This window comes from Enhydra lutris, unplaced genomic scaffold (assembly GCF_002288905.1).
Source record: "Enhydra lutris kenyoni isolate GAN:26980312 unplaced genomic scaffold, ASM228890v2 scaffoldscaffold9, whole genome shotgun sequence".
In the NCBI taxonomy this organism is placed as follows: Eukaryota; Metazoa; Chordata; class Mammalia; order Carnivora; family Mustelidae; genus Enhydra; species Enhydra lutris.
Window position 1 is genome coordinate 34,960,888 of NW_019154093.1, and position 14,654 is coordinate 34,975,541.

The following is a 14,654-nucleotide window of genomic DNA, read 5'->3' on the forward strand; positions in this document are numbered from 1 at the left end:
TTATAAACCTAAAACAGCCCAAAAATCCTAAATTTTTAGAAAACTTTTATGGGATAGAGTTTACTAGTGAGAATCCAAAGCCAACCCAGAAAGCCAGCAAAATAATTCCTTCTGTAACGCCAAGGTGAAAGATCTTAAAATAAAAATTGGTGCTAATCTAAAAGCATGGGAGAGTCTATAAGATCAAGGGTGAGAAGGGTACAATGGAATGGGGTCAGTGCTTCAGGGCCAGTTGCCCAGGGTCTAAGAATAATAAAATAGCTTTATTTTTCATTTAGGCTTGATGACCAGTGATGGTAGAATATGTGAAAATTTTTGGAAGATCAAAAATAAATAACAAAAAGAAACATTTTTTTCAAAGAAATAAAGTTTTTATTTTGTTACACAGAGTGTCATGGAAAGTCCAACCTTTCAGAAAGACAGAGATGAACCGCAATGAATTCTATCAGCAGAAAATTTGTAATTCTTATTACCTGACCTGAGCACTCTGCTTTTGTTTAAAGGATGGCTCCAAAGAAATAGAGACTGTGAAGTAACAGACACTTACAAAAGGCAGTTTCTATTGTTGCACAGATTCCATTCTTAGTTTTATACATACTTTTTTTTTTTTTTTCAGAGAGTTTAGTGAGTTTCACATGCCTTATCGTTTCCTCTCCACTTGGAATGCTTTACAAAACAAGCCACACCGTCCTATGGACTCAGCTAACAAAATGCAGGACTTGTTCTAACAAACAGCATGGAATAGGCTGTTAGCAAACTGTCTGAGGGAGTTGCTGCCTCCCACTCCTCCTGTATCCACGAGTTAGCTCTAGAATCTTTCATAAGATAACATCCCGATGCCAACTATAGATTGAGGACTTTCCATTTTCTCTCTGGGCCCACTTAAGTTTGGGTTTAAAACCCATAGCAGATTTGGAGCACGCAGAGGAGGGTGCCCTGATGTGTCCCAGATTAATTTTTCTCCCTGAATTGGGAGTGTGATGCCTGGTGGCTAAACAAAGCAAATTTGACATTTGCCATGTCAAATGTCTTTTGCTTGTCAAATAGTCTAACAAAGTTTCATAGCTTCATTTCTTTCAAATCTAGGATAAAATTCTGATTTAAAGTTCGGTGTAAGAATTCAATATTCTCATAACACTAATACATGTGTAATTCATAAACTCTAGAAAATAGATCTTGGAAAGCAGAAGATTTAAAAGTCTATGGTACTTCATCTTGTAAAGATTTTTGCTATAAGTAATTCTAATAATTTCCAAGCTTTGTTTCTAATGGAATAATAATTTTCTGACTGATTTGGATATTTTATAAGTACATATATGTAGTTATATGTACTTCGAATATGACTAAAAATATTAAGAAAATCTCAGCAAAACTCTTACAATTAGTCTAGATCTCAAACTAATTACATATCTCTGAAATAAAAGTTTATTAAATTTATGTTAAGTTGAAATAGAGGTTATACATAAAATATCATTTTCTAACATCAAAATCCCAGTTTACTGCATACAAATTGGATAATTGGACATGAAACACTGTTTCTTTTTCTTTAAACGGCAACAAGAGAAAATATTAGTAATGATGAATTATCCTTATCGGTTTGGCTTGGGTCCAAGCAAAGTATTTATTATATCTCCCTGAAAAGAAAAAATCAAATAATTAGAATGCAATAAAATATAAATTAAGAGGTAAAGGAGTCTTTAAAATGCCATTTAAAATTTATAAATTAGCGATACATATGAAGGGCACCCAATAAGATTGTAAAAAGTAAACACACAAAGCAAAATTAAAGAGTAACAGTTATTTCCTAGTATAAACCTGCTTTTTCCTATCAAAGACTCTGTTAAGGGAGTTTGATAAACAACTTTATAAGGATTCAGTTGAGGGATCATTTTGATGGCTCCTGTTTAGCCTTAATATCTAAACCTCAGTTTTCTCATTTATAAAATAGTTTGTGATATTAATGGTATCTTAAACTCTTTCCTGACCTAGAGTGCTTGATTTAGAGAGAGTTGAATATCTGAATTTCAATGTGGATTTTATGTTTAATTTAATATTAATAATCTTTGTACCAAAGAAGTAAAATAATAATCTGCAAGAGGATGAAACCAAAGATGGTAGGTGTTTTTAAGAAAGATATCATGAAAAGTTGGGAAATGGAAACAAAAGACCAGAGTTTTCTCTACTACACAGTGAAGGTGATCTTAAGAAAATCACCGATATCTGGGAATCATAGTTTCCTGGAATGTATAATAGAAATATTAACAACCAATTTATAAATACCTGTGATGGTATTACATAAGTCAGTCCTATCTTCTAGCCTATACTAAGGAAGACTGACACAAAATCAGTTGCCAAACTTCTTCTCAAACCCACATCTTTCCAGTTCAGTCTCTCACTTGGACTAACATAGATCAGTACTGTAATCTGTTCACTGTTATATCCTTAGCACCTAAAAGAGACCCTGTCACATAGTATATACTCAATAGATATCTGTTGAATGAATGAACAGTCTATATGTAAATACCAAAGGACAAAGAAAAAAATGGCAAACATTTATATACTGAAACTTAAGAATAGAAATAGTATCCAGGAGTGATTCTCCACAGGCTGCCTCCAGAAAAAAAAACAGTTGCTTTGTGCAATGCCCCACTGAAATTAGCTTCTGCTAAGTACTTAAACCGTAATTCTGTTCAACACAAGACTTAGGCCCCCAGCAACCAACCACATCCCATCAGGAGAGGAGGCAGTGCTTCAACAAACAATAATGCTAATGTGGTGGTAAATCCTGTTGACAGCTAGCTCTATCACAAAGTTATCATTGCAAGGCTTGGACCCCGTAGTCCTGATTGTGCCAGGCATCAGGCTGATGTTAACCCTAGCCACTAACCCTGAGTGGGTAGGACAGGAGTGTTACACTATGTCATATCACAGAAATATTCTAGTCCTTGAACACTTTCAGGCAGGTGCCAGAGTTTCGGAAATCATTTTGCTTAAAACATCCACAACCCAAGGATCAAAGTTCTTCTCCTGCAGTGCAAGGCCACAGAGGATGATGGGCAATGTAGGGACAAGAGGGAGCCATGGTCCTATACTTATACCATGGTCCTTGATATACCTCAGTGGGTTTCCACCAATGGATCCTGCTCTGCACACCTGGTTCCTGTGTTACCTTGTACTTTGCCTCTGTAAAACCAATATTCCTGTTGAAGTTCCCTTTGTACCCATCCCTAATCTTGTTCTTCCCTCATCCTCCTCTTCGCAGAGGCAGGCTTTATTATAAATTTGGTGTACATCTTTCTTATAGAATGAAAACATTAGTCTTCCAAAACTTTGATTTACCTTTGGTTAAAATGAATGGAGAAATTAAAGGACATAATGTTACTTGATAAGATATCTTGATAGGAAATAATGATTTGACATTAATTACTTTGAGATTTCAAATTACTATTTGATTATAATTCTTCTCTGAAAAGTTCAGGAAAATTTGTATCAGGTAAGCATGTGTTTGGCTGTAAGTAATACAAAATCTGATTAATAGGTTTTTGTTGAATCTCCCAGAAAAATAAACCTGAACCTTTAAAATATAATGACCAAAAGCATGAAAAACATATTTGTATTAGAAAACTGTATTTATTATTAACGCATGGAATATATTTGTTACAAGGAAATTTTGCTCACTAGTTGAAATCGTTAACACACACACACACACACACACACATACACATTTGTCAAAAATGTTCAGACTCAGCTTAGCCTTCTACTTCTAGAGCATAGTGCTCAAAATAAAAGATGTCTCAAACCATAAGAGACTCTTAATCTCGGGAAACAAACTGAGGGTTGCTGGGGTATATGTGTGGGGGAGGGATAGGGTGGCTGGCTTGGACATTGGATATTGGGGAGGGTATGTGCTATGGTGAGTGTTGTGAATTGTGTAAGACTATTATTTCACAGACCTGCACGCCTGAAGCAAATAATACATTATATGTTAATAAAAAAATAAATGAAAGATGTCTCTAATGTGTATATATATAACACATCTTCTTTATCCATTCATCTTGATGGACATTTGGGCTGTTTCCATAATTTTACTATTGTAGATAATGTTGCTATAAACATCAGGATTCATGTATTCCTTTGAATTAGTGTTTTTGTATTCTTTGGGTAAACATCTAGTAGTGCAATCGCTGTACCGTAGAGTAGTTCTATTTTAGCTTTTTGAGGAACCTCCATATTATTTTCCAGAGTTGCCCCAGTTTGCGTAAAAAAGAATGAAATCTTGCCATTTGCAATGATACAGATGAGCTAGAGAGTATTATGCTAAGTGAAATAAGTCAGAGAAAGACAAATACCATATGAGTTCACTCATATATGAAATTTAAGAAACAAAGCAAACGAGCATAGGGGGAAAAAAGAGAGAGAGAGGCAATGCAAGAAACAGACTCTTTTTTTTTTTAAGATTTTTTATTTATTTATTTGACAGACAGAGATCACAAGAAGGCAGAGAGGGAGGCAGAGAGAGAGGAGGAAGCAGGCTCCCTGCTGAGCAGAGATCCTCCTGGGATCATGACCTGAGCTGAAGACAGAGGCTTTAACCTACTGAGACACCCAGGCACCCCCAAGAAACAGACTCTTAACTAGAGAGAACAATGGTTACTAGAGGGGAGGTGGAGGGAGTGATGGGTTAAATAGGTGATGGGGATTAAAGCGTGTACTTGTGATGAGTACTGGGTGATGTACGGAAATGTTGAATTACTAAATTCTGTACCTGAAACTAATAATCAACTGTATGTTAACTAACTGGAATTTAAATTAAAACTTTAAGGTAGTTAGGAAAATCTCCTTAAATGTCCACAGTCAGTATGCATGTCAGCCAGTAGAGAAAATAATCTCCAAAACTACTTGGAATGCTTCATTTGTTTCTTTATTGGGAAAACCTATTTTTACCCTGAGAAGAATAATAATTATATATAGAAATAATGCAGCAAATCAAACAGATAATTTTAATAATTTTTATTAAGGAACTAATATATATTTGGCATTTTAAATATTCATTATTTTTAAGAGAATTTGCCATTGTTAGATTGTCTCACAAATAAATTTCTCTTTTTTTTATGTTACGTTAGTCACCATACAGTGGTGTTCAATTAGAATTAATTTAAATGTGTAATTGGGTAATTGATTTAGACTCACAATTATAGATTGAAATATTACTACTTTGTAAAAAGCATTGGAACATTTAAGAAAATTTAAGATTCATCATATTCAACATTTAAAATTTATTAAATTAATAAGAATTCCTTAAGTATCAGATTTGCTTCCCCATAAAGCAATTAAAGTACTTAAAAATCTATATTAAATTTATAAGTTAAACTTAAAGGATTTAATGGAACTTAATTATTGTAAAAGCTTGTTGGAAATAGGTATTAAAATTTGCTGGACTTATAAACAGAATAATAAAATATATTATCTAAATGTAAGAGCTTAAGATGAACTAAGATTTTTAAAAATTTTATAAAATACTTGAATGTGAACATTTTAAGCAAAAGGAGACTGAGTAATCATTTCCATATACAAAGGAAATATTAAAGATGAAGGAAAAAATAAAGAAAGGAAAAACACCTCACATTTCTACCTTATACATGTCTCCTAATAACACATGTACAAGACATGCTCTATGTTATCATTGACTCATATGGTATTTGAATTTTCACTTTTACTGAATTGCTCTCCAAAGAGGTTATGCTAATTCATATTCCCATGACCCTTGCATAAAAGTTCCTAATTCCCTACAACTTTGCTAATACTTGATATTGGCTACTATTTCAGTTTTTGTAAATCCAATCAGTTTGTACTGATATCTTACACAATTTCAATTGTATATTTCTTCATTACTAGTGAGAATGAATGTTGCTTAAGTTTAATTTTCCAGTTTCTTTCCTATGAATTAGGATTTTATACATTTGTCCATTTAAAATATTGAATTCTTCTTATCCTTTAATAGGAGTTCTTTATACATACTAGATATTATGTCTTTTATAATCTCAGAAATTTCTTCTTTTAATCTGTTTCTTTTAATGTGGCATAAACAGAATCCTAAACAGGAAGTGTAGAGGTACACTTTTAAATAAGGTAGCCAAGGAAGATATCACCAAGAAAATGACTGATATTTGAGCAAAGACTTGAAATAAGTGGAACCGGATTTTAGAAGGAGAAATGACAAGCAAGCAATTATCTATCTATCTATCATCTATCTGACATTTACAGTCCATGTAGTTGGGGTAAAACTCCACCTTCTACGTGTGACCCAAATCTAATTAATACACCTGACTTTCCTGGCCACGTTTCTCTCTGGTTGGATCTTTTTCTTTTCTGATCCTATTATAAATTATGCTATAATTAATTTCTTTGATTACCTTTATTGATATTTCTATAGAATAGAGCTTCAGGAACATGACAGTCTTGGTTTAGATTGCCAAATTGCTTCCAAAGAAGTAATACCACAATATTCCAACATTTCTCTGTGTAAGAGAAAACCTATCTTATCAAATGTTTGCCAATACTGAGAAGTCCTAATAAATTAAAAAAAAAAAAAAAAAACTTGTAGTGCCTGGGTGGCTCAGTTAATTGAGCATCCAACTCTTGGTTTCTCCTCAGCCATGATCTCATGGGTCACTGGGATCAAGCCCCTCCTTGGGCTCCATGCTCAGCAGGTAGTCTGCTTGAAGATTCTCTCTCTGTGTCCTTCCCCCCTCATGCTCTCTCCCTCAAATAATTAAGTCTTCAAAAAATTTTTTTAAATAAAAAGGAAGAAATCTTTTCCTTCTCTAAAAAAAGCTTTGTTAATTTCATATATGAGAAAGCTACTACATTTTAATTTAATGTAATAAATTTTTATTTCTTAAATTATCAATGAGGTTTAGTTTTAAAATATATTTACTAGCTATTTTTGGGGAATGAACTATTCCTGACCATTACCCACTCTTCTATTATAGTCTTAGTGTATTTTTCTTATGGATTTTTGCATATTTAAAATATTTTAACATGTTTATCATACTCATGGTAATATTTTCCAGATTATCCCATAAAATAATAATTTAAACATAAAAAAATAAAAAATTGAAGGGCTACCTGGGTGATGCAGTTGGTTGAGCGACCACCTCCTGGTTTTAGCTCCTGTCCTTATCTCAGGGTTGAGAGATTAAGCCCTGAGTCTGGCCCTAAGCTAAGCACAGAATCTGCTCAAGGTTCTCTCTCCTTCTCCCTCCGCCCCTCCCCGCCTTGCACAAGCGTGAGTGCACACCCTCCCACTCTCTCTCTCTCAAATAAATAAAAAAATCTTTAAAAGACAAAAGACAAAATTTTAGAAAAACAAAAAATTGAAAAGCTACCTTAAAAATAATGGGCAGCTAGTAATACCGATTGTTTGTCAAACTTTTACAAGGAAGTTTTCATATTTGAAGATCAAAGTAAGGGAATAGGCTAACACTACAGAAACAAAAAAAAATGCCTATTTTGGGAACATTGGATAATATCAAAAATATCATTTCTTGTAAGTCTTTGAATATTTGCAGTAATCTTCTTCAGCTATATTCAACAACTATTAAAACCCAACAGTATATTAGACACAATTTAAAGTTATTCCACACATTTATAATTATTATGCTATAGCAATATTGTTCTCATTTTGCAGAAAAAAAAAAAACAAACATGAGGCTCAAAGAAAATAAGCCTAGTAGATACCATGCTGAGTAGGTAGCAACTCTCGAGACTTACGTTCTTCCTACTGCATTACACTTAAGATAGTTAAGAAATGTAAAATCCTTGTATGATACAAAATTACACAAAATAACATAAACTTTTGACTTTTGAGTCTTACCCGGCCAGAATCCAAAGTAGTGGGCATATTTCTTAGTTCATACACAGCAACCTGTCCATCACTGTCGCCCACTAGAAGGCAATCTGTTTGTTTGGCAAAGAGAACAGTTGTGAACTTGATTCCAGGGTTAGCAACATTCACAATGAGAGGATCCAAGCTGTAATAAAATACTTTACTTGTAAATTCAGTTGTTGTTGATACATTCTTTTTGTATACGGATTAAGAAAAGTCAGATATTTTCTGGAATTTCATGTGACAAAAACAAAACAAAATAAGCATCTTACTTAAGTAAGTTTCCAAAGTCAAAATAACGGCTTCTCAACTCCTTATTCGATCAAAACTTTCTTTTCTTCAGTGAACTAATTTCAAATAAATAAATTCAGGAAGTTCATAATTAAGATGTACACTCATAAGTTTAAACTCCTGTGCTGGGTAACTATGTATTAACTTGGCTAGGCTACGATATTCAGTTGTTTGGTCAACATTCATCTACACTTTGCTGTGCAGGTGTTTTGTTTAGATGGAATTAACATTTACTGATCAGTAGAATTTGGAACAAAGCAGCTTACCCTCCATAGGGCAGGCAGACCTTATTCAGTTTGATGAAGACCTTAAGAGAAAAGACTGAGTTCCCTGAAGGGGAATAAAATTCTGCCTCCAGTCTTCCTTCAGACTCCTGACTGCAACATGGATTTCTGATGGAAACTCTAGCCTGCCAACCTGTACCACAGACTGGGCACTTGTCAGGCCTCATAGCCATGTGAGCCAATTCCTTAAAATAATTCTCTTTCTCTCTTTTTATTGCATCTCTATCTCTGGAGAACCCTCACTAATATGACTTCTTAAGTAGTAAATGTCTTTTAATAGAAGGACATTTTGATCCAAATGAACCTCTGGAACGTAAGAGAATACTTCGAACAAGAACTTTTTCTGTTCCCCATCGTCTAAAGCAATCTAGTGACACCCTACAAACAACAAAAGCAGTAACTTGTATATGTCTGAAGAAATGTCCTGAGAACCACCGTTTTACCAAAAAAACTAAAATCAGAGGTGGGATGAGTTAAGTAATCATTTTATACATTAGTCATCTCATATTCAAATATAAATTGCTTTGTGATGTAATCTTTGGTTTGGGGTTCAAACCATTTCATAGTAGAAGCCATGACAACATTTTAGAGTTATTTAATTTTTAACTTCTAGGGGAAAAAAATTGCCATTAAGAATAAGCCCACTGAATTTTTTGTCACTTATTTTAAGAACGAATGTATTTCCTTGATTCTTCTGCTAATAACTAGCATAAAAATCTATAGTATTTTCCAACTGAAGAAGTAAAATCACAAACACTTTATTCTTATACGGTATAAATTGTCATTTTAAAATGAAAGATGGGTCTAGAGGATACTCTAAACTTCGGTGTAACACCTTAAATTAAATTTCAATTAAATGCATTAAATTAAAAATTTAATTAAATGCATGGCCCTGGGTACCTGGGTGGCTCAATCAGTTAAGTGTCTGTCTGCCTTTGGTTCAGGGCCTTCCATTCAGGTCATGATCCTGGAATCCCAGGATCAATCAGGCTGCATTGGGCTCCCTGCTCAGTGGGGAGTCTGCTTGTCCCTCTCTCCTTCACACTGCTTGTGCTCTCTCTCTCATTCTCCCGCACTCAAATAAATAAATAAATAATCTTTTAAAAAAAATCTTAAAAAATAAAAATAAATGCGTGGCCCTTTGAATATGTTTTAAAACAAGGTAAGAGGGGCACCTGGGTGGCTCAGGGGGTTGAAGCCTCTGCCTTCAGCTCAGGTCATATTCCCAGGGTCCTGGGATCGAGCCCCACATCGGGCTCTCTGCTCAGTAGGGAGTCTGCTTTCTTTCCTCTCTCTGCCTGGCTCTCTGTCTGCCTCTCTGCCTACTTGTGATGTCTGTCTGTCAAATAAATAAATAAAATCTTTTAAAATAAATAAATAAAACAAGGTAAGAGAATACATAAATATTATTAAAAAATAATTATTTTGTTCCCTTTATCTCTCTGCAGAAAATCTTCAGTTAAAAACAATTAGCTGCCTCTCTGCATTCTTCCATAAAGTGGGCAATGAAAATTCAAGATAGCTATGATATCTTACATCAGCCTGTAAAAGTTTGAGATGAATAAGGTAATGTATCTTCATTTAAATATGTTTAAAACCATATATGCGGGGCGCCTGTGTGGCTCAGTGGGTTAAACCTCTACCTTCCACTCAGGTCATGATCCCAGGATCTGGGATCGAGTTCCTCATTGGGCTTCCTGCTCAGTGGGAAGTGTGCTCCTCCCTCTCCCACTCTCTCTGGTTGTGTTACCCCTCTCACTGTGTGTGTCTTTCTCTGTCAAATAAGTAAATAAAATCTTTAAAAAAATAAAACCACATATGGTCTAAGTAATTAAAATGAATATAGCATCCTCGCATATATCTTTTATTTGTAAAGGACTCTCATAGTGTAGACCATTATTGTTTTAAAGTAACTACAATTCCCTCTAACCAATACCAAAACTGCTTCTATAAGAACTATTACCAAGAAAAGCATTAACACTTACGTGCTGACGTGAAGGTCCCAAATCTCCACTCTGCTCTCATTTGCAGCTGCAAATATATAGGAGGATTTTGGAGACCAGGCAACATCGTAAACAACAGAAGTTGTTGGATAAAAGCTCAAAAAGGGTGTGGTGCTCTCCTGTTGCCATATAATAACACCCCAATCTGCAGAACAGCTTAAGAACACATCATGACAAAATGGGTTCCATGCTATTTTATACACTGGGCCCTAGAATTAGAAAAACAAATTAAGATACGTAAGTAAATAATATTGAACATCTTATACTTTAAACATCACCAGCAAATTAAAAATGCTAAGCTTTCTAGAAGATTTATGCACCATGCATTATCATATATCATTTTAGCTGAGAGTAAGGTCATAGATAGAATCTTCCCTAAATTATGCCTTATGGAGACATAAAAATATACTTGTCACAATACTAACTAAATATTAATACATATTTTACCTATTTGCTTTAAAAATATAAGATTTTTTTTTTTTTATGAGGGAGAAAATGCTGAAACCCATAGATGGAACAATCGCAAAAGATACAGAAAATAAGTATATGCCAGACACCTTTTTACTTTGGGATCAGCATGTTATCATAAGCAAAGCTTTTCAGAAATCATTTTAAATTCCATAACTTGAAGAAGAAATCAAGAATATCTTGAAGCAAGGGGTGCCTGGGAGGCTCAGTCAGTTAAGTGTCCAACTCTTGATTTCGGCTCAGGTCATGATCTCAGAGTCATGAGATCAAGGCCTGTGTCGGGGTCCATGCCGAGCATGGACCGAGCACTTCCTCTCCCTCTGCCTCTCCCTGCACCACCCCTACTGGCTTGCATTTTCTCTCTCTCTCTCTCTCAAAGAGGAAAAAAAAAGAATATCTAGAAGCCAAATAAGATGCCCCGCATGTGATCAATGGTTTGCATACAAGAAAGCACTTAATTCAAGTTGGTAATGCTAACTCTGAAGTTGTAAATTTACTGCATGTTAAAAGTACTGTATATAATGTTATTTTTTCAGAAGTAATAAAAGATAAAGTTTCCATACCTACTCTAATTAAACTGACCTTATGTCCTCTGTAGGTATCTAAGTATTGCTCATTATACGAACAGGAACATTTGTGAATATGACCTTCTTCAGTGCCAGCCAAATAGATATTTGTATCCTAAAACACAAAAAATTAAAATGTATTGGCTTGTGATACATTACTAAATGTGCTAAATAGAAAGTCAGATCCCAAGTGCCTGGGTGGCTCAGTGGATTAAAGCCTCTGTCTTTGGCTCAGGTCATGATCCCAGGGTCCTGGGATCGAGCCCCACATCCAGCTCTCTGCTCAGCAGGGAGCCTGCTTCCCTCTCCCTCTCTCTCTGCCTGCCTCTCTGCCTACTTGTGATCTCTGTCTGTCAAATAAATAAATAAAATCTTAAAAAAAAATCAGATACCTCAAGATCTATTAAAATCAACTCTAGAACTAAAGTTAGAAATACTGTCTTGATCATGGTTGTCTGTTGTCTTTTTCTTTCTACAATAATTTTATAATAATTAAACTACCTGAAGGACTACAGTGCAAAGAAAATATAGATTGGTTCTTTGCTGGAATAGAGGGAAGAACTTAGATCCTTTTTTAGAAATTAAATGGACAAGCACTGGCTTAAAATAAGGAAGAAAATTTCTTCTTCTTTTTTTTTTTTTTTAAGATTTTATTTGTTTAACAGACAGAGATCACAAGCAGGTAGAGAGGCAGGCAGAGAGAGGAGGAAGCAGGCTCCCTGCTGAGCAGAGAGCCTGACAAGGATCCTGGGATCATGACCTGAGCCAAAGGCAGAGGCTTTAAACCACTGAGCCACCCAAGCACCCCAGGAAGAAAATTTTCTAATTTATTGCTCCCTAACTATGGAACCAGCAATCTAGGAAAATAGTAAGTGTTCTTTCTTTAGAACTAGTCAAAGAGAAGAACAGATGACTTAACAATAACTATGTATATAATGTTGAAGAAATTATTCTTGCTTGGAATGAAAGATTGAACTGAATGGAATCTCAAGCATTTTTAACTTGTACTATGTATGTACTAAATAGAGATTTTTAAGTGATATTTCCTACTGTGAAGTCATAGTTAAAAGGTCTGAAAGCCAGACTCTATGTCCAGGCTGTGTAGAATCAGTATCACCTGGGAGCATTTCAGAGATGCAAAATCTCAGGCCCTACCCCAGACCCACGGAATCAGAATCTGCATTTTAACAAGATTCTCAAGTAATGTGTATGCACATTAAAATTTGAGACACACTGCTCTAGCATGTACCAGTACTTAAGAATGCAACTACTAGATCACGGAATATAAGTAGTTTTAAATAACACAATAAAACACAATTTTTTTCCCAAACTAGTATTACCAATTTATATTCAGCAGTATATAGAAGTTTCCTTTCATGCACATTCTCATCAACAGTTGGGTTATGTTAGAAATCTTAAATTTTGCCATTATATGAGATATAAAATTATACTTAATGTTTTTAGGCCCCATTTTTTTGAATAGTAACAAGGTTGAGAACATTTTTATGTTACTGGCCATTTGTATTTCTTCTTCTGTTTATGTCTCTTAACTATGTTACTCATTATACTTTTTATATTTATTTACATAAAAGTTCTTTATATATTCCATTACATATGCTTTGTCTATTATATATGTTGCAAATATCTTCTCCAAGTGTATGGCTTACCTTTTTACTTTCTTTAGTGTCTTTCGATAAACAGAAGTCCTCCTTTTAATGTAACTGGGTTTATAACTTTTTTGAATATTAGCATTTTTTTGTGCTTTGTTTAAGAAATTTTTCCTATTTTGAGGTAATAGAAATGTTTTCCTACATCTTCTTCTAGAAGTTTTTTGTGTATGATGGGGTAGGTATCTAATTCCATTTTTATATGGATAATGATTATCCCAACACCATTTATAAATAAGTTATCTTTCTCTATAGAACAAGGTCACTGTCTAGAGCTGTTTTAGTCAGTCTATAAAATCTGAGATTTCCATTCGAGAGATGTATTGGGGAACAATCTCTTTGAAAGGAACAGAAATGGGCAAAGATTCAAGTTGAACTATGATGCAGTTGCAAAAGAGGGTTCAGCCCAACCTCTAAGAAGTTCTGGAGTTGAGATAGCACTAAGGGTCCTGCCTCCAGGACATGTTAAACCACCATCTTCCACCACCACCAATAAACCAGTGAAGCAAAATGACAGACTCAAACCAAACCATATCAAAATCAAACTAAACTTAAATAGTCTAAACAACACAATTAAAAGGCAGGCTTTGTAAGTTTAGATTAAAAAAAAAAAAAAAAAGCAAGACCCAACTATATGCGACCAACAAGAAATGTACTTTATTTTTTTTTTTAAGATTTATGTGTTTATTTGACAAAGAGAGATCACAAGTAGGCAGAGAGGCAGGCAGAGGAAGGGGGGGGAATCAGGCTCCCTGTTGAGCAGAGAGCCCAATACAGTGCTCGTTCCCAGGACACTGAGACCATGACCTGAGCCGAAGCCAGAGGCTTAAGGCACTGAGCCACCCAGGTACACCAAGAAATGCACTTTAAATATAGATATATATATATAGGTTAAATGTAAAAGATGGAAAATGATTTAAGAAACAAAACAAACAAACATGGTGGGATGAGGGGGAGTTGGCAGGGAATGAGAGGAAAACCAAGAAATGGACTCTTCACTACAGAGAATAAACTGATGGTTACCAGAGAGGAGATGGGTAGGGGGATGGATTAAATAGATGATGGGTACTAAGGAGGGCACTAGTTGTGAAGAGCACCAGGTGTTGTATGTAAGTGTTGATTCACTAAATTCTATACCTGAAACTAATATTATACTATACATTAGCTGGAATTTAAATAAAAATTTTTTAAAAAGATATACTACGCTAACACTAGTTAAAAGAAAGCTGGGTGGCTACATTAACATCAGACTAAGCTGATTTCAGAGTAAATAATATTACCAGTTATAAACAAGCCACTTTATAATGACAAGAGATTTGATTAATCAAGAGAACATAAGAATCTTACACATATATCTAGAACAAAGCTTCAAGCTACACTAAGCAAAAACTGATAGAATTACAAGGAAAAACTAGATAAATCCACAATTATGGCCAGAGACTTCAATACCTTTCTCTTTATAATTGATGGAAGAAATGGGCAGAAAA

At 34.6% G+C, this 14,654-nt stretch overlaps 1 protein-coding gene across 2 annotated transcripts in view; it reads right to left on the bottom strand.

The window, feature by feature from the left end:
• Positions 1 to 349: 349 nt before the first annotated feature.
• Positions 350 to 14,654, bottom strand: part of LOC111143440 (WD repeat domain 78) — an 88,317-nt gene continuing 74,012 nt past the window's right edge. For both annotated transcript variants that reach the window (XM_022497181.1, XM_022497182.1), the window contains exons 14-17: positions 11,517 to 11,615; positions 10,449 to 10,675; positions 7,877 to 8,033; positions 350 to 1,634 (exon numbers count right to left, since the gene is read on the bottom strand). In XM_022497181.1, coding sequence (XP_022352889.1) covers positions 1,590 to 1,634; positions 7,877 to 8,033; positions 10,449 to 10,675; positions 11,517 to 11,615 — 528 coding nt within the window. In that variant the 3' untranslated portion in view covers positions 350 to 1,589. The remainder of the gene's footprint in view (positions 1,635 to 7,876; positions 8,034 to 10,448; positions 10,676 to 11,516; positions 11,616 to 14,654) is intronic.